The following is a 20,286-nucleotide window of genomic DNA, read 5'->3' on the forward strand; positions in this document are numbered from 1 at the left end:
TCTTCTTGGTCTCTTTCATGGGAGCAGAGGCTGCACTGCTAGCTGTCATGGCCTATGATCGCTATGCTGCCATCTGCAAACCTCTGCATTACTCCCGCCTCATGAACACCAAGGTGTGCACCGTACTGGCCTTTGCCACGTGGATCTGGGGCTTCCTAGACTCTGCTCTACACACGGCTCTCAGTAGCAGGTTGGACTTCTGTGGAGTCAACCAAATTCATCACATCCTCTGTGATATCCCTCCACTGATGAAAATGGCTTGCAGTGATACACACATCAATGAACTGGCAGTCCACATACTAGGACTTTTTATGGGTGGGGGCCCCTTTCTGTTCACTATTTTCTCATATGTCTTCATCCTGTCCTCCATCTTGAAGATTCAGTCCACTACTGGCAAGCGCAAAGCCTTTTCCACTTGTGCGTCTCACCTCATTGTTGTCTCCATTTACTATGGGAACGCGCTACTGAACTATCAGAGGCCAAGCGCTATTACTCCTTGATGCATCGGGTAATTCTTGCTCTCTCTATCATGTTCCCATGCGTAATCACCCCAATAATGCTATGTCCTCATCATCTACAGTCTCCGCAACAAAGAAGTGAAGGGGGCCCTCAAGAAGGCTGTGGAAATCTGGAGGCCCTCTAAACACCATCACTCTCTATGTTAGGGCAAGTTTCTCCAGAGCTGTGTGAACTCTGGGATTAACTGGACTTTTATCTTGCCGTAGTGAGACATAGAAAAGTAGTAAGGAAGAAGTAACACATTTATGCGCCTACTGCTTCCTGTGTGGCTGTTTAATTCCCTGTGGGGTTTTCCCATGATGTTTTTGTATAAACCGGAATCCTCCTGCTCTGAAGTGGTCCCTTCTGTGCTGTCAGTTTGTTCGCCTGCTGCTTCCTTCGTCTGCTTCCTTCACATACACGCTACAGGGGTCAGTGCTATCAGTCACAGACAAGGAAAGGGATTTGGGCGTCTTAGTTGATAGTTCCATGGGAATGTCAACTCAGTCCATGGCAGCTGTGGAAAAGGCAAACTCTATGCTGGGGATCATTAGGAAAGGAGTTGATAATAAAACTGCAAGGATTGTCATGCCCTTGTATAAAGCTGTGGTGCAACTGCACTTGGAGTACTGTGTTCAGTTCTGGTCGCCACATCTCAAAAAGGATATCGAAGAGATAGAAAAAGTGCAGAGAAGGGCAACGAGGATGATTGAAGGATTGGAGCACCTTCCTTATGAGGAGACGCTGCAGCGTTTGGGACTCTTTAGTTTGGAGAGGAGACGTCTGAGGGGGGATATGATTGAAGTCTATAAAATTATGCATGGGGTAGAAAATGTTGACAGAGAGAAATTCCTCTCTCTTTCTCACAATACTAGAACCAGGGGACATTCATTGAAAATGCTGGGGGGGGGGGGGAGAATTAGGACTAATGAAAGGAAACACTTCTTCACGCAACGTGTGATTGGTGTTTGGAATATGCTGCCACAGGAGGTGGTGATGGCCACTAACCTGGATACCTTTAAAAAGGGCTTGGACAGATTTATGGAGGAGAAGTCAATCTCTGGCTACCAATCTTGATCCTCCTTGATCTCAGATTGCAAATGCCTTAGCAGACCAGGTGCTCGGGAGCAGCAGCAGCAGCAGAAGGCCATTGCTTTCACCTCCTGCCTGTGAACTCCCAAAGGCACCTGGTGGGCCACTGCGAGTAGCAGAGTGCTGGACTAGATGGACTCTGGTCTGATCCAGCAGGCTAGTTCTTATGTTCTATGGGAAGCCCATCCCATCGCTCCAAAATGTTGGCCTGGAGAGTGGGAAAACCCACTTCTGGGAAGATGGGGGATGGGCAGGGCATGAGCTAAGACATGTACAAAAATGGAAAAGAATGGAAATTACTAAAGAAAAATTCAAGCAAATCGCCAAGAGACGTAGGGAGAAACTCAGAAAAAGTAAAGCTCACAGAGTGCTCAGACTTGCGAGAGATGTTAAAAACAATAAAAAGGGCTTTTTTGGTTAAGTCAATAGCAAAAGGAAGAAAAAGGATATGATGGGGTCCCTGCATGGAGAAGATTTTGAAATTCTAACAGGGGATAGAAAAAGGCAGAACTACTCAACACTTTCTTTGCCTCGTTTCCTCCCCCCCCCAAAAGAAAACAGTGCTCAAGTGGGGGGAAATGGATCAGAAGATACAGTAGGGAAATCCAGTACAGAATAGATAGAGGCAGTACAGGAATACCTGAATACTTTAAATGAATTCAAATCTCCAAGGCCAGATCAACCACATCCCATGGTATTAGAAGAACTGGCAGAAGTAATTTCAGAACCGCGTGCTATAATCTTTGAGAACTCCTGGAGAAGAGGAGAAGTTTCAGCGGACTGGAGGAGAGCTAATGTTGTCCCCATCTTCAAAAAGGGGAAAAAAGAGGACCCAAAAACCAACTACTGCCCAGTCAGCCTGATATCAATACCAGCAAAGATTCTACAGCAGATCGTTAAGGAGACAGTCCGTAAGCACTTGGAAGGGAATGATGTGATCACTGAAAATCAACATGGGTTTCTCAAAAACAAGTCATGCTAGACTACCCTTTTCTCTTTTTTTGATAAAGTGATAAACTTGTTAGATGAAGGGAATGCTGTGGACGTAGCATACCTTGATTTTAGTAAGGCTTTTGACAAGGTGCCCCACGATATTCTTGTGAGTAAGCTGGAAATATATGGACAAGGCAGTGCAACTGTTAGATGGATTAGTAATTGGTTGACTGGCTGAACACAAAGAACACATTTTCATCCTGGAGAGAAGTGAATAGTGAAATGCCACAGGGTTCTGTATTGGGCCCCGTGCTAGTCAATATTTTTATCAATGACTTGGATAATAGAAGAAGATAAGTTTGGATTTATATCTCTCCTTTCTCTCCTATAGGAGACTCAAAGGGGCTTACAATCTCCTTGCCCTTCCCCCCTCACAACAAACACCCTGTGAGGTGAATGGGGCTGAGAGAGCTCTGAAAAGCTGTGACTAGCCCAAGGTCACCCAGCTGGCGTGTGTGGGAGTGCACAGGCTAATCTGAATTCCCCAGATAAGCCTCCGTAACTCAAGTGGCAGAGCTGGGAATCAAACCCAGTTCCTCCAGATCAGAGTGCACCTGCTCTTAGCCACTACGCCACTGGTGAGGGCATGTTAATCAGATTTGCTGATGATTCCAAATTAGGAGGGGCACTTCATACCCCATGGAACAGGGGCAGAATTCCACATGAACTGTACCAGTATTTCTGGACATTTTTGATGTTGTGGTACTCTTGAGCTTGCTCTTCATATCTCATGGTACCCCATGGGTGGTACACCCTCCACCCTCCTCACCTACCCCTCCCAGTGCCCCTGCTTGTCATCTCCCCACCTTCCCCTCCCAGTGTCCCAGATTGCCCAGGTCTACCACTGGGCAGGCTGGAAGGGGCCCAGGTCTACCACTCGGAAGGCCATAAAGGACCCAGGTCTACCACTTAGAAGGCTATAAGGGGTCGAGTCAGCATACCGAAATAGTCTCCGGCTCTGAAGGGTGGGCAGCTTATAGAACCTAGCCCACTGGCCCAAGAACGCCTTCACCCCACCTCGCTCCCCCCATGATGTATGCGCAGAGATTTTCAAGTCATAGGCTTACAGGGAGGCCAGAGAGGGCCAGAGGCTGTGGTTGATGCTGCCACTACCGGCTTGATTGGTACCATGTGGGGGGCAATTCTGCAAAGGGAGGGGGCCCGATAGCATTGTCACAGTACCCCTGGGACATGCTGACAGCACCACAGGGTACTATGGAACCCTGGTAGCAAATCACTGACCTGGAGGGAAGGGTGTGCCCCTCCTCCCCAGTCACATGACCTGGGTGGAGCCTGGGCTAGTCCAGGCTGTGAGTGGAGGAGGGAAGCACCCATTAGGATACCTAAAGATCTAAATTGCTAGCAAAATGCTCTGCGGCTGGCCTGCTCCAGCGTAGTTCCATGAGGGACTGCACAGAGGACCACTAGATGAACAACAGTTGCATGAAGCAACACTATTTTTTTTCCTTGTTAAAAGATTTCAGCCAGGGTGAGAAATCTTTTAAAAAGTTGGCTGAAGCTGACATACAGAAAACGTGCAAGAGACGGGGGTCCTGTAAAGTCCAATTTCATTCAGAATTCAGCAGTCTTGCACTCTAAAAATGATCATTGAAATGAATCACAGAATTTAACACTGCTGGGAATAAACCAGGGGGCATCCATTGAAAATGCTGGGGGGAAGAATTAGGACTAATCAAAGGAAACATTTCTTCACGCAACGTGTGATTGGTGTTTGGAATATGCTGCCACAGGAGATGGTGATGGCCACTCACCTGGATAGCTTTAAAAGGGGCTTGGACAGATTTATGGAGGAGAAGTCAATCTATGGCTACCAATCTTGATCCTCCTTGATCGCAGATTGCAAATGCCTTAACAGTCCAGGTGTTTGGGAGCAACAACCTGGTGGGCCACTGCGAGTAGCAGATAACTGGACTAGATGGACTCTGGTCTGATCCAGCTGGCTTGTTCTTAAGTTCTTATGTTCTTATGTTCTTAAAGCTTAATTAAGAAGGAAATTTAACACAATGAAGAAACAGTATACAAAAAGCAAAACATCAATACATGCAGTACACAAAATACCCTTCAAACACTGCAACATAAGTCAAGGGGTTCAATAAGAGAACCGCATCTCAAGAGGTTGTACAGTTGAAAAACTACAAATGTATTGCATTTCTAACAATGTGTATGAGAAATCCTGTTCCTGTATGAACTTAGAACACTCTAAGGCCAGCCTGCATATCGATTGGGCAGATCGTGAGTATACTTACAGAACAATAGTAAGTTTTTATTATAAAAAATAAACTGTCTAGTGAAAAAGTGCATTTAGTAAGATCCTGTATATTCAAGACAATAACTACCCAAATGCAGCCATCAAAAAGAAGAAGAAGAAGAAGAGTTTGGATTTATATCCCCCCTTTCTCTCCTCAAAGGGGACTCAAAGGGGCTGACAATCTCCTTGCCCTTCCCGCCTCACAACAAACACCCTGTGAGGTGGGTGGGGCTGAGAGAGCTCCGAGAAGCTGTGACTAGCCCAAGGTCACCCAGCTGGCGTGTGTGGGAGTGCCCAGGCTAATCTGAATTCCCCAGATAAGCCTCCACAGCTCAGGCGGCAGAGCTGGGAATCAAACCCGGTTCCTCCAGATTAGATACACGAGCTCTTAACCTCCTATGCCACTGCTGCTCCTTTGGACTGCATTTCAACTGGCCCCACGTGCTAGGCTTCCTGCAGAGAACACTTATTCTAGTAATAATATTTTTTTTGTGTGTTTTCAGTTACACACCTTTGGCGATGGACATTTTAAAAAATCATTCATAAGAATCGGCCAATTCTAGAGTCCATTCCTGGCTGTGATACACGTCCAGGTTTTGGTTTTAGGAAAACATGCTGCTGAGAGCAGACACACTCCGTGCCAACTCTCTGAGCTTCCAGGTCTGGGCTCCTCACTCCCTGGGGGCTTCCAATCCAGGAGCATCCCCAAGACCCACGAACAGGATTATGCCCCAAGGACAGCATCAGCTTTGAATACCTCTGGCTGCTCCCGGGCATCGGAGACTTCATGCTGGAGGAGGAAAGAGGCTTCCAAGACCTAGCGTAGATTCCATGTCTGGGGGCTGCCATGCACGAACCTCTGGAAAACTCGAGGCTAAGTTGTTCCCATCTTGAAGACAGGATGAACAGTAAAGGACAGACTTGAGGAAGAGGAGAAGGGACCCAACCTTCACTTGTCATGCATGTGCTAAGTTGAGCGGCAAGGGTGGGTACATAAGAACATAAGAACAAGCCAGCTGGATCAGACCAGAGTCCATCTAGTCCAGCTCTCTGCTACTCGCAGTGGCCCACCAGGTGCCTTTGGGAGCTCACCTGCAGGAGGTGAAAGCAATGGCCTTCTGCGGCTGTTGCTCCCGAGCACCTGGTCTGTTAAGGCATTTGCAATCTCAGATCAAAGAGGATCAAGATTGGTAGCCATAAATCGACTTCTCCATAAATCTGTCCATTTTACAGTTACATTTTTAAGTGGTGTAAATCCCTGATTTAATTTACAAAGAAATCTTCAAACCAGCCTGACATTTAAGGGCCAGTCTCATGGGTTTCCTTCTGACCTTTCCAAATAATCTTCTGACCTGTTCCCTCAAGTTAGGTGGGTGTCAAGTTGCTCAGGTAATCCTTAGCCAGGAGGAACCGCGATCCTCCAAATCATACTTTCGTTGGCATTTTTTCTTCACTGAATATGCATGTTGATTTGGGAAGCATCAAGTAAAATGTGTCCGGCTGTTCCCCAGGCCGATTCTGCACGGACCAAAAACAGTGGTGTGAAAACGGTGTGAAAATGGTGTAAAAGGGTTTATAATGTTTTCACACAGTTTTCACACCACTGTTTTTGGCCTGTGCGGAATCAGCCCCAGAGTATTGGAGCAGGGTGGGGGTGGGAATTGGGGGCTGGAGGCTGGCCTGCCAACAGTACTGCATATATTGTCGAAGGCTTTCACGGCCGGAATCACTTGGGTGCTGTGTGGTTTCCGGGCTGTATGGCCGTGTTCTAGCAGCATTCTCTCCTGACGTTTCGCCTGCATCTGTGGCTGGCATCTTCAGAGGATCTGATGTTGGGAAAGCAAGTGGAGTATATATCTGTTGGAGTGTCCAGGGTGGGTGGAGAAACTTAGCCTTCTTTGTTACTCACAGACAAGGTTTCTCCACCCACCCTGGACACTCCAACAGATATATACTCCACTTGCTTTCCCAACATCAGATCCTCTGAAGATGCCAGCCACAGATGCAGGCGAAACGTCAGGAGAGAATGCTGCTAGAACACGGCCATACAGCCCGGAAACCACACAGCACCCAAGTACTGCATATATTTTTTCCTAGAATACTGCAATATAGAAGAACGAAAAACAACAGTGAGTGAATTTTCCACTATGGGAGCTTTAATTGATGCAGTTAAGACAGTTCTGAATAAAATGGCAGTGAGACATAGTTACTTGCTTTTAATGTCCTGGTGCTTTCCAAAGTAAAATAGGCAGAACACCCCACCACTTGAATCCTGTTCCAAGGATGATCCCAATCAAAACATCAGCTCTGGGGAAGGGGAGAAAAGGAAGCAGGGAGAAAGGAGGACAGGGGGAAGAAGGTGCAGGAAATGAACATCAACAGATGCAGGGATGCTGTTGAGGGTTCCTTTGGATGGGAGGGAGGGAGAGAGAGAGGTGACTCCTTTAGGGTTCACGGAACAGTTTTCCAAGTCTGTGCTTAACACTGACAATAATTTCAGGTCGAATCCCCACTCCTTCCTGCTGAACTCGCCACTTGCAATGCATTGAAAATGCTGGGGAGAAGAATTAGGACTAATCAAAGGAAACACTTCTTCACGCAACGTGTGATTGGTGTTTGGAATATGCTGCCACAGGAGGTGGTGATGGCCGCTCACCTGGATAGCTTTAAAAGGGGCTTGGACAGATTTATGGAGGAGAAGTCGATTTATGGCTACCAATCTTGATCCTCCTTGATCTCAGATTGCAAATGCCTTAGCAGACCAGGTGCTCAGGAGCAGCAGCAGCAGCAGCAGAAGGCCATTGCTTTCACCTCCTGCATGTGAGCTCCCAAAGGCACCTGGTGGGCCACTGCGAGTAGCAGAGAGCTGGACTAGATGGACTCTGGTCTGATCCAGCTGGCTTGTTCTTATGTTCTTATGTTCTAATCTGTATCAGAATAATTATAATTATCTGTTTGGAAATGCCAGATCAAAAACAAATTGTGCATCCCATTTGTGTAAAATGACTAATGGAGCATCTAAAACATTATTTTTAATATGTAGAAATTCTAATACGAACTCTGCATCTACTAGCACCTATGTACAGATATCTACGAGGACATTGAATTAGGTACATTACTGTCTTGTTATTACAATTGCTGTAATGTCTGAGTGTGTATTGGAAGTTTCTTTCAGGATATTCAAATACTGATAATTGCATAGTGAGTTCACGCACTAAAGCATCTAGAGCATTTCTAGTGTTCTGTTATGCTTAAATCTCTATATCAGTTCTTAAGTGAATCTTCCTTCTTAAAAAAATTCTTCAGCAATTATTATAGATTATATTCAAACTACCAATAGTCTGGATAGACGATTACTACCCAGATCCAGACATCAAAAAGGCAGCACATAGGGCTCAAAAGGCTCCACAACGTAGACTCCCTGCAGATAATATAAGATGTAAGTCCTGAAAATTTGTAAATCCTTTAAGGTCATGTTTTTACCATTCGTGTATATAATTAGGTTTTAAAATGGCTTGTGTCTTAATCTATGGATCTATCATGAAATTTGAAAGGCCTATGGCTAACAAATAAAGATTGCTTGATTGCTTGATTGCTTGATTGCTTGATTGATTGATTGGGTGCTGTGTGGTTTCTGGGCTGTACGGCCGTGTTCTAGCAGCATTCTCTCCTGACATTTCACCAGAGGACCTCTGAAGATGCCAGCCACAGATGTAGATGAAACGTCAGGAGAGAATGCTGCTAGAACCACGACCAATTCTCGGAAACAACACAACTTTATCCCGACCGTGAAAGCCTTCGACAGATAGATAGATAGATAGATAGATAGATAGATAGATAGATAGATAGATAGATAGATAGATAGATAGATAGATAGATAGATAGATAGATAGATAGATAGATAGATAGATGGATGGATGGATGGATGGATGGATGGATGGATGGATGGATGGATGGATGGATGGATGGATGGATGGATGGATGGATGGATGGATGGATGGATGGATGGATGGATGGATGGATGGATGGATGGATGGATGGATGGATGGATGGATGGATGGATGGATGGATGGATGGATGGATGGATGGATGGATGGATGGATGGATGGATGGATGGATGGATTGCCTTGCACAGAATACTTATACTAGTAAAAATAGAATTTTCTATGTTGTCAATTACACACCTTTGGCGATGGACATTTTCAAAAATCATTAATAAGAATTGGCAAATTCTAGAGTCCATTCCTTCCTATGATGCATATCCAGGCTTTCGTTTTAGAAGAACTCTTTAACAAACATGCTGGTGAGAGCTGATGCAATCAGTCACAATTCTCTGAGCTTCCAGCTCTGGGCTCCTCACTCCCCGAGGTCTTCCAATCCAGGAGCATCCCCAAGGCCCCCAGCCCACGAACAGGATTAGGCCCTCAGGACAGCATCAGCTGTCTTTACCTCTGGCTGCTCCAGGTTGTCAGAGACTTCATGTTGGAGATGGAAAGGGGCTTCCAAGGGCTAGAGCTAGTGGTGGTATTTAGGAAGTTCGCACCACTTTGGCAGAACCAGTTGCTAAAATGGTGCTTGTAAACAACCAGTTGTTAAATTATTTGAATTCCACCACTGGCTAGGGCAGATTCCACATCTAGGGGCTACCATGCATGAACATCCTGAAAACTCAAGGCTGAGTTGTTCCCATCTTGAAGACAGAATAAACAGCAAAGGACAAACTTGAGTAGGAAGAGGAGGGACCCAACCTTCTCTTGTCATCCATGCGCAAAGGTGAGCAGCAAAGGTAGATAACTTGTACTTAAACAGGTTACCTTTTAAAGTGGTGTAAATCCCTGATTTAATTTACAAAGAAATTTTCAAACCAACCTGGCATTTAAGGGTCAGTCTCCTGGGTTTTCTTCCGACCTTTCTGAATAATCTTCCGACCTGTCCATCAAGTTGGACAGAGGAAAGTTAGGTAGGTGTCAGTTTCCCCGGGAATCCTTGGCCATGAAGAAACACGATCCTCCAAATCATACTTTAGTTGGCATTTTTTCTTCACTGAATATGCATGTTGATTTGGGAAGCATGAAGCAAAATGTGTCCTGATGTTCCCAGTGGTTTTTTTTGGGGGGGGGGGGATTGGGGGTTGGAGGCTTGCCTGCCAACTGTACTGTACATATTTATCCTAGAATAGTACAATATAGAAGAACGGAGAACAGTGACTGTCTTTTCCAGCTTAGCAGCTTGAATTGATGAAATTTAGATAGTCTGAATAAAATCACAGTAATACACAGCAACAACATAAGAACATAAGAACAAGCCAGCTGGATCAGACCAGAGTCCATCTAGTCCAGCTCTGCTACTACTTAGTGGCCTGGAGTGCCTTTAGAGACTCACAGGCAGGATGTGAGGCAATGGCTTTCTGCTTCTGCTGCTCCTGTGCACCCTGGTCTGCTAAAAGGCATTTACAATCTAGAGATCAAGGAGGATCAAGATTGGGAGCCATAGATGGAACTTCTCCTCCCTTAAGAACATAAGAACAAGCCAGCTGGATCAGACCAGAGTCCATCTAGTCCAGCTCTCTGCTACTCGCAGTGGCCCACCAGGTGCCTTTGGGAGCTCACAGGCAGGATGTGAGAGCAATGGCCTTCTGCTGCTGCTGCTCCTGTGCACCTGGTCTGCTAAGGCATTTGCAATCTGAGATCAAGGCAGATCAAGATTGGGGAGCCATAGATCGACTTCTCCTCCCATAAGAACATGCTAAGGAACTAGCCTGCTGGATCAGACCAGAGTCCATCTAGTCCAGCTCTCTGCTACTCGCAGTGGCCCACCAGGTGCCTTTGGGAGCTCACAGGCAGGATGTGAGAGCAATGGCCTTCTGCTGCTGCTGCTCCCAAGCACCTGGTCTGCTAAGGCATTTGCAATCTGAGATCAAGGAGGATCAAGATTGGGAGCCATAGATCAACTTCTCCTCCATAAGAACATAAGAACTAGCCTGCTGGATCATACCAGAGTCCATCTAGTCCAGCTCTCTGCTACTCGCAGTGGCCCACCAGGTGCCTTTGGGAGCTCACAGGCAGGATGTGAGAGCAATGGCCTTCTGCTGCTGCTGCTCCTGTGCACCTGGTCTGCTAAGGCATTTGCAATCTGAGATCAAGGAGGATCAAGATTGGGAGCCATAGATCGACTTCTCCTCCATAAGAACATAAGAACTAGCCTGCTGGATCATACCAGAGTCCATCTAGTCCAGCTCTCTGCTACTCGCAGTGGCCGACCAGGTGCCTTTGGGAGCTCACAGGCAGGATGTGAGAGCAATGGCCTTCAGCTGCTGCTGCTGCTCCCAAGCACCTGGTCTGCTAAGGCATTTGCAACCTCAGATCAAGGAGGATCAAGATTGGTAGCCATAAATTGACTTCATAAATCTGTCCAAGCCCCTTTTAAAGCTATCCAGGTTAGTGGCCATCACCACCAGTGATTTGCTTATAATAGCTTATGCTGCCCTTGTGCTTTCCGAAGTAAAGCAAGCAGAACTTACCACCAACGAATCCTATTACAAGGATAAACTCAATGAAAACATCAGCTCTGGGGAAGGTGAGAAAAGGGAGCTGGGAGAAGGGAGGACAGTGAGAAGAAGGTGGAAGAAATGACCATCAACAGATGCAGGGATGCTGTTGAGGGTTCCTTTGGATGGGAGGGAGGGAGAGAGATGAGTCCTTTGGGGTTCAGGGAACAGTTTTCCAAGATTTTTTTTAAAAAGCACACTAAGGTCTTTGCTAGGTTATGCTTTTACTTTTCTGTTCCTGTTGCATTTTTGTGGGAAGTCAAGCGCTGTGATGACGTGAAGGGAAAACTGCAGATCAGATGGCTGCTCCACTAATTTAGCTTTTCTGAAGTTATCCCACCCCTCGCACAGCATTCTTGCTTAGGATTGCCTTCCTTGACTGCCTTTTTACTTCTATTTTGTGGTGGGGGGGTTATTGGGTTTCAGAAAGTGAAAGTTTTACCTCCCTCTTTCCCCACACTCCTCCCTCTTCCCCCGCCAGGCCCTCAGTATGATAATAGTGTCATTATTTCAGGGAGATTATTAGCATTAAACCTAAGACCTAGTTTTTGGGGAAGCAGTGTAGGTAACCCTGTTAAGCACTTTTAAACCCCACTGATTTTTATGGGAAGAGCTAAAGTGCAATCCTTTACCTGGGAATAAGCTCGGTTGCTGGCAACGGGGCTTGCTTCTGAGTAATTCCTCCTGGGGTCGTGATTCACCTGTTTGAAGCATTGCACGGTTGCTTCACCAAGCTTACTCCTGAGTAACGCGCGCCTCAGAGCCAACTAGTTTTTCTAAACTAAAACCTCAGTATGTGGGTTAAATTGCCCTGTTGGCACTTTGTGATAAATAAGTGGGTTTTGGGTTGCAATTTGTGCTCTCGGTCTCGAAAAGGTTCACCATCACTGTCATAGAATATATAACATCTTTGGGTTGATTGTATTGTCGAGGGCTTTCACGGCCAGAATCGCTGGAGTGCTGTGTGGTTTCCGGGCTGCTTGGCTGTGTACTAGTAGCATTTTCTCCTGACGTTTTGCCGGCATCTGTGGCTGGCATCTTCAGAACATGTCATTCAGTCTGGAAATCATACAGTACCCCATCTTTTGGTTGATTATTGCTATGATTTCTACTAAGCAAATCAATTTAAAAATTTTTTTATGGCTTTTATAAAATTTTATAAATTTTTTCGATTTATGGCTACCAATCTTGATCCTCCTTGATCTGAGATTGCAAATGCCTTAGCAGTCCAGGTGCTCGGGAGCAACAGCCGCAGAAGGCCATTGCGTTCACATCCTACATGTGAGCTCCCAAAGGCACCTGGTGGGCCACTGCGAGTAGCAGAGTGCTGGACTACATGGACTCTGGTCTGATCCAGCTGGCTTGTTCTTATGTTCTTATGTTCTTAAAATAGTGATTGCATTTTTATTATACATGTGAACATCTTTGAACTACTTGGCCATTTCTCTGAAGTTGGCCACCCTTCTCATGCGCTGTTGTTGCTTCAGGGACTCAACACATTATACCCACTGATGTGGGTTAGCTTGTTTCTCAGCTACAATGAGCCACATTAATTGTGGTATTTGTTTCTCAGCCCTTCCCAAGGTTAGTCTGGGTCTCGAAACTCCGTAGTGGGCCAGTTTAGCTGAGTGCCTGTGGAAAAACCCTCCATGAGCTTTGTGGTCAGGGCCAGAAGCTGTTCACATAAAATTGTGGCTGTATGTGGGACAGAAAAGTCTTATGGTTTAATCCTAGGCAGGGTTATTTGGCTTAGAACTCATTGGGCTGAGATGGAAGCCCAGTTATACCCCACCTATTCTCTATGTTAAAGGAGTCTCAGAGGCCCCTTCCGCACACACAAAATAATGCATTTTCAAACCACTTTCACAACTGTTTGCAAGTGGATTTTGCTATTCGGCACAGCTTCAAAGAGCACTGAAAGCAGTTTGAAAGTGCATTATTCTGCATGTGCGGAATGAGTCAGAGTTGCTTACAAACTCCTTCCCTTCCTTTCCAGAAAAAAATACACTTTGTGAGGTGGGGGAGGAAGTGTGAAAGACTTCTGAGAGAACTGTGTCTGGTCCCAGGTCACCCAGCAGTGAGTGCCCAAATTGCATGTGGACAAGAGAGAATCAAACTCGGATTTCCAGATAAGAGTCCACCACTCTTACCCGCTTCCCCAGACTGGCTTTCCACAATGGCTGGACCCAACTCTGCTTGGGAGTCCATGATTAGGCCATTTATGCATGAAGTATTTACCTCGTGGCTTTGTCCTTTGAAATGGGTTTTCCCCACAGCTGTCTGTTTCAACAGGTTCCTCTGACTGCAATGTGAACACAGCCCATCCGATCCACTGTTTTGACTGCCCTCGACTTCCTTGTTCTCTCCATGTGGGTGGGAAAGCTGGAAGGAGCGAGGAAACCCCAAACAAAGCAATATGCCTGTTAACTCCCTTTGCATTCTCTGTGAAGGGGCAGGGGGGAGAGTTGCATGTGGCCATGTTTCAAAAGCTGACCGGCTTCTCCGATCTGTGGTCCTGTGAGTTTGGGAGGGTGGGAAACATGTGCGCCACTAATCCCCAAAGACTAAGGCCAGTGATTGACACCCCTCTTATGGTGCCCCTGCCCATGAGCACAGAATAGACACAGAGAGCCTGGGAGGTCAGGAGAGGAGGGCAGCCTGTAATTCACGTATTAAGCCTAAGGCGACAATGAGGCGTCTGAGTGGGGCTCTTCGACAGGCAATGAAGTGGCAGGACTGGAGGCAGGGAGGAAGTTCAGAGGTCCTGGTGGGTGTCCTCAGGTGTAGGGGGTGCTGAGAGCCCATTGGGGAAGACAGTGCTGTGTAGGAGCTGGAGTTCCTGAATCCATGTGGTCAACTAGGCCCAGCCTTCTTCTCCCAACCTGACATTACATCCCATCGCTCTTTCGTGGAACTCAGATTGACGATTTCCCAGTAAAACAATTCTCTGGTTGAAATGTTTTGAAAACATCTTCAGTTGCTGTGTAATGTTTTGACTATGTTTCCCATGTTTCTGTGCTTGGTGCCATTTCTTGAGCTCACTCGGTTCCCCCTCGCCTATTTATTTGCAGCAGTTCCCTTTTTGTTCTTTTATTTGGGGGGGGGACCCATCTTTGAGGCATCCAGTAGACAAGGAGAAGACCAGTGAAGCATTGAAGTAACAATTCAACACAGAGCTTTAACCCCCCCCCCCCCCCACATAACAGCAGCCAGGAGTCGGTTCAAGGGAGTATGAAGAAAAGGGGAGATTAATTTTTAAAAATATATATTTTAGGAGATTTGTGTGGGCAAGCCAGGTTTTGAACAACTCCTCTAGACCTTGCCTGCTCCATTGGCGCTACGCCACAGTTTGAATCCGACCACCATGGGAACCTGTTACTAAAATTTTTGGATCTCACCGCTGAGTAAAACAATTCTCTGGCTGAAATGTTTTGAAAACATCTTCAGTTGCTGTGTAATGTTTTGACTATGTTTCCCATGTTTCTCTGCTTGGTGCCATTTCTTGAGCTCACTCGGTTCCCCCTCGCCTATTTATTTGCAGCAGTTCCCTTTTTGTTCTTTTATTTTGGGGGGACCCATCTTTGAGGCATCCAGTAGACAAGGAGAAGACCATGCACCAGGAGGCAGTGAGGAATTGAAGCATCGATTCAACATAGAGCTTTAACCCCCCCCCCCCCACATAAGGGCAGCCAGGAGTCGGTTCAAGGGAGTATGAAGAAAAGGAAGGATTAATTTTTAAAAATAAATATTTTAGGAGATTTGTGTCTTCAAGCCAGGTTTTGAACAACTCCTCTAGACCTTGCCTGCCACAGAAGAATTGAAAGGGCCGTGGAGACTTGAATGACCCCACCAACAAATTTTAAAAACAGCACGCAACCCCTTCCCCCACAAACACACACCCATTCAAATGTATAGGAAGAGAACCAATTGAGCAGAGTCACGAAAACCGTACTCAGAAAGCAAAGGAGAGATCAGGTGTGTAAAAGGCAGCAGACAGATCCAGGGTGTGGGGGTCAGAGAACAGATCTTGCCTCTTTGGCACTGAGGTGATCATCATGCTGAAGAGACCAATTTCAGCTGAGTAAGGAGGAGAGAAACAAGATAAGAGGCCATGGATTGGTAACGCTTCCACGATCTGAGTGTGGCACAATGAAGTGAACCTCGCGTCTTCCACATGGCTTCAGTGAGCTTCAGACTGTTTGGTAGTATCCCAAATTCACTTCTCCTGCAAAATATGTTCAGCTCAAAATTATAGAATTGGAAGAGAGCCACAAAGATAAGTCCAGTCCAACCCCTGCACAAGCAAGAACACATAATAAACACTTCCCCTACTTATGGCCCAGTCAGCCTTTGGTTTAGAAACCTCCAAAAGGGAGCTCACCACACCTCGGGGCTTTCCCCACTGACAGGAATTGAACTGGTTTCTACTCTGGGTTCACCTCAGTGAATCCCCACTGCCACCGGAGCTCAACATTGTTTTGTTTCAGTCTGTCCCCAGAATTCGCGACATCCTTGTCGCAGTTATGCGAACTACACTTTCTTGCTGGAACAAAGGTTGATACCCAGCCAAGTGGGGGAAGCATCGAGAAGCGTATTACACCTCATCCGTTCAGCCAATCATGAGCCGCTTTTGTGGCATGCACAGAACGAGGGAGAGAGTGCATTGGCAGACAGCATATCATGTAACTGTAAATTATGCAAACTGTAAAAAAAAAAAGAGCTCCGCTTTCCGGCTGTAACCTGGCTGTCCAATCACGATCGAGGAGCGAAACAGGCACCAAGATGATCCCGCCCACTTAGCTCAGTTCCAGGAGGCCAACTCAGTTGCTGTGGGAACAGCCTGGAATCGCCCTCCACTGAAGGGAACCGAGTCGACCTTAGCTCCCTTCTGTAGTGGGGAAAGCCTCTCCAAGGCAGTGGATTCCACTGTCCAATAGCCCTGACAGTCAAGGAGTTCTTCCTACTGTTTAGGTGGAATCTCTTTTGTTATATTTTGTATGCATTACTCCTGGTCCTACTCCCTGGAGCAGCAGAAAACAAGCTTGCTCCCTCTTCAACATGATATCACTTTAAATATTTAAACATGGCTATCAGGTCACCATTTAACCTTCTCTTTCCAAAGCAAACATACCCATCTCCCTACGTTTCTCCAAAAAGGACATGGATTCCTGACCTTATACCATTTGGGCCGCCCTCCTCTGCACCTGCTCCAGATTGTCAATATCCTCCTTGAATTCTTCTCTCTTGTTCAATTATTTTCCCTTTACAGATGAGTTTTGAGCTCTCCCTGGGAATCAGGAATCAGACACAGGTGGTGGAATTTGTCCTCCTGGGTTTCTCTGGAATTCTGTATGGTCACACATATCTCGCCTTGGCATTCTTGGCCATCTACTTGGTCACGGTACTGGGGAACCTGATGATATTTACTATGATTCAACTGAAATCCAGCCTCCACTCCCCCATGTATTATTTTCTCAGCCATCTCTCCTGCTTAGATATGTGCCTTTCCTCAGTCACTGTCCCTAAGATCATGGTGAACCTCTTGCTCCAACAACAGACCATCTCCTACAACCAGTGCATGGCCCAGATGTTCTTCCTGATCTCTTTCACAGCAGTAGAGGCTGCACTGCTGGGTGTCATGGCCTACGACCGCTACACTGCCATCTGTAAACCTCTGCATTACTCCCATCTCATGAACACCAAGGTGTGCACCGTACTGGCCTTTGCCACTTGGGTCTGCGGTTTCTTAAACTCTGCTCTGCACACGGCTCTAAGCACCAGGTTGGACTTCTGTGGAATCAACCAGATTCATCACATCTTCTGCGATCTCCCTCCACTGATGAAAATGGCTTGCAACGATGCACACATCAATGAACTGGCACTCCACATAGTAGGACTTTTTACGGGTGGGGCCCCCCTCCTGTTTATTATTTTCTCATACATCTCTATCCTGTCCTCCATCTTGAAGATTCGTTCCACTACTGGCAAGCGCAAAGCCTTTTCCACTTGTGCGTCTCACCTCACTGTTGTCTTCATCTACTATGGAAATGCACTACTGAACTATCAGAGGCCAAAGGCTGGTTACTCCTTGGCGACGGGCACTTTGCTCTCCATCATGTTCTGCGTCATCACCCCAATGCTGAACCCCCTCATCTACAGTCTCCGCAACAAAGAAGTGAAGGGGGCCCTCAAGAAGGCTGTGGAAATCTGGAGGCCCTCTAAACACCATCACTCTCTATGTTAGGGCAAGTTTCTCCAGAGCTGTGTGAACTCTGGGATTAACTGGACTATTATCTATGTAGTGAGACATAGAAAAGTAGTAAGGAAGAAGTAAGCCATTTATACACCTACTGCTTCCTGTGTGGCTGTTTACTTCCCAGTGGGGTTTCCCCATGATGTTTTCTATAAACAGGAATCCTCCTGCTCTGAAGTGGCCCCTGCCGTGCCGTCTGTTTGCTGGCCTGCTGGTTCCTTGTTCTGTTTTGTTGCCTTTTGGCGGTGGGGGGGGGGGAGTATCTGTGATCTAGTGTTACTTTGCTTGACTCTAAATCTCATGTCAATTTCAAAGGCCTACTGCTCAAGCAAAAGATCAAGGTGTTTAATTTTTTTCATGGGAAGCCCATCCAATCGCTCCAAAATGCTGGCCTGGAGAGTGGGAATACCACTTTTGGAAAGATGGGGGTGCGGAGGGAGTGAGCTAAGAGATAAAAGGGACATGTACAAGAAATGGAAAAGAAGGGAAAATACTAAAGAGGAGTTCAAACAAATAGCCAAGACATGTAGGGAGAAAGTCAGAAAAGCTAAAGCTCACAATGAGCTCAGACTTGCAAGAGATGTTAAAAACAATAAAAAGGGCTTTTTTGGCTATGTCCATAGCAAAAGGAAGAAAAAGGATATGATGGGGTCCCTGCATGGAGAAGATGGTGACATTCTAACAGGGGTTAGAAAAAGGCAAGTACAAGAATACCTGAATACTTTAATGAATTCAAATCTCCTAGGCCAGATGTACTACATCACAGTGTATTAAATAAAAAACCCGGCAGAAGTCCGCGTGCCATAATAGTTGAGAACTCCTGGAGAACAGGAGAAGTCCTAGTGGACTGGAGGAGGGCTAATGTTGTCTCCATCTTCAAAGAGGGGGGGAAAGAGGACCCAAACAACAACTACTGCCCAGTCAGCCTGATATCAATACCAGCAAAGATTCTACAGCAGATCATTAAGGAGACAGTCCATGGCACTTGGAAGGAATGATGTGATCACTGAAAATCAACATGGGTTTTCTCAAAACAAAAGTCATGTAGACTACCCCTTATCTCTTTTTTTTTGATAAAGTGATAAGCTTGGTGAATGGAAAGGGAATGCAATGGACGCATAAACATGCTTTGATTTTAGTAAGGCTTTTGACGTAGGTGCCCTTACTCGATATTCTTGTGGGAGTAAGCTGGAAAGATGTGGACAAGGCAGTGCAACTGTTAGGAGGGATTTGTAATTGGTTGACTGGGCCGACACACAAAGAACACTGTTTCATCCCTGGAGGTTAAGAAGCGAATAGTGAAATGCCACAGGGTTCTGTCCTGGGTCTCCGTGCTGATCAATATTTTTTATCAAAGTGACTTGGATAATAAAGATAGAGGGCGTAAGTTAACTCAGATTTGCAGGTGATACCAAATTAGGAGGGTAAATTCCTCATACCGCAAAGATTAAAATGAATCACAAAATTTAACAATGCTGGGAATGAAGCTTAATTAAGAAGGAAACTTAATATAATGAAGGAACAGTATACAACATGCAAAACATCAGTATATGCAGTTCAATGAGAAAACCGAATCACAAGAAGTTATACAGTTGAAAAAAACTACAAATCATATTGCATTTTAACAAGGTATATGAGAAATCCTGTTCCAGTATGAACTTAGTTCAATCTAAGTCCAACCTGTATATCGGTTGGGCAGATCGTGAGTATACTTACAGCACAATAGTAAGTCTATAGTATAAAAAAGAAAAAGCAGTTCAGTGAATAAGTGAATTTAGTTAGATCCTGTATATTCTTAGATCCCCAATACAGAAAACATGAAAGATCATTAGTTACAGACCAGTTACCTTTTTAAGTGATGTAAACTCCCACAGTTTAATTTATACAAAAGAAAGTACTCAAACCAACCTGGAGTAATTCTATATCAGGGGTCACACTCTGTTCCACAGCGCTTTTCCACTGGTCTTTTCATTGCGGGCAGCTTGTAGACATACCTTTCTGTAGTGTCTTTCTTGTCCCCATTTGGTTGCGATGTGCACATCTGCTCTTATATTTTTATGTAATTACACAGGTTCTATGTTATTTATTGTAATTTGTTTTTTAAGGTTTTGATGTATATATAATGTATTTATTGTATTACATTGTTTTACTCATTTTATTGTCAGCCACCCTGAGTTCTCTAGGAGATTTGGTGAAGTAAAAATGTAATAAACAAACAAACAAATAAAAACACCTCCACTCCTCACAGTGGGGAAGAAGAATCTGGGTGGGGACTGGGCTAGTCGAGGCTGCGAGTGGGGGAGAGGTGCACCCAATAAGGGACCTAAAGGTCTAAATAGCTAGCAAAAAGCTCCGCAGCTGGCTTGCTCCCACATAGACCCACGAGAGGCTGCACAGAGAGCCACTAGGTGAACATCAGTTACAATAAGCAATACAGCTTTTCTCCTTGTTAAAACAAGATTTCAGTCACGGTGAGAAATCCTTTAAAAAGTTGGCTTCAGATTTGTGTGAAACTGAAACAACATGCAAGACACAGGGGTCCTGAAAAGCCCAATTTCATTCAGATTCCGGCAGTCTTGCTCTCTAAAAAAAAAAAGGTCATTAAAATTAATATCAGAATTTAACAATGCTGGG

General features: G+C 45.6%; 1 protein-coding gene across 1 annotated transcript in view; it reads left to right on the plus strand.

Moving 5' to 3' along the window:
* LOC125434638 (olfactory receptor 5V1-like) overlaps positions 1 to 17,643 on the plus strand; it is a 37,014-nt gene extending 19,371 nt beyond the window's left edge. Inside the window, exons 4-6 of the mRNA XM_048500178.1 lie at positions 5,550 to 5,674; positions 9,235 to 9,376; positions 16,669 to 17,643. Of these exons, the coding sequence (XP_048356135.1) occupies positions 5,550 to 5,674; positions 9,235 to 9,376; positions 16,669 to 17,643 (1,242 nt within the window). The remainder of the gene's footprint in view (positions 1 to 5,549; positions 5,675 to 9,234; positions 9,377 to 16,668) is intronic.
* The last annotated feature ends 2,643 nt before the right edge of the window (positions 17,644 to 20,286 follow it).

Source organism: Sphaerodactylus townsendi, linkage group LG06 (genome assembly GCF_021028975.2).
Source record: "Sphaerodactylus townsendi isolate TG3544 linkage group LG06, MPM_Stown_v2.3, whole genome shotgun sequence".
Taxonomy (NCBI): Eukaryota; Metazoa; Chordata; class Lepidosauria; order Squamata; family Sphaerodactylidae; genus Sphaerodactylus; species Sphaerodactylus townsendi.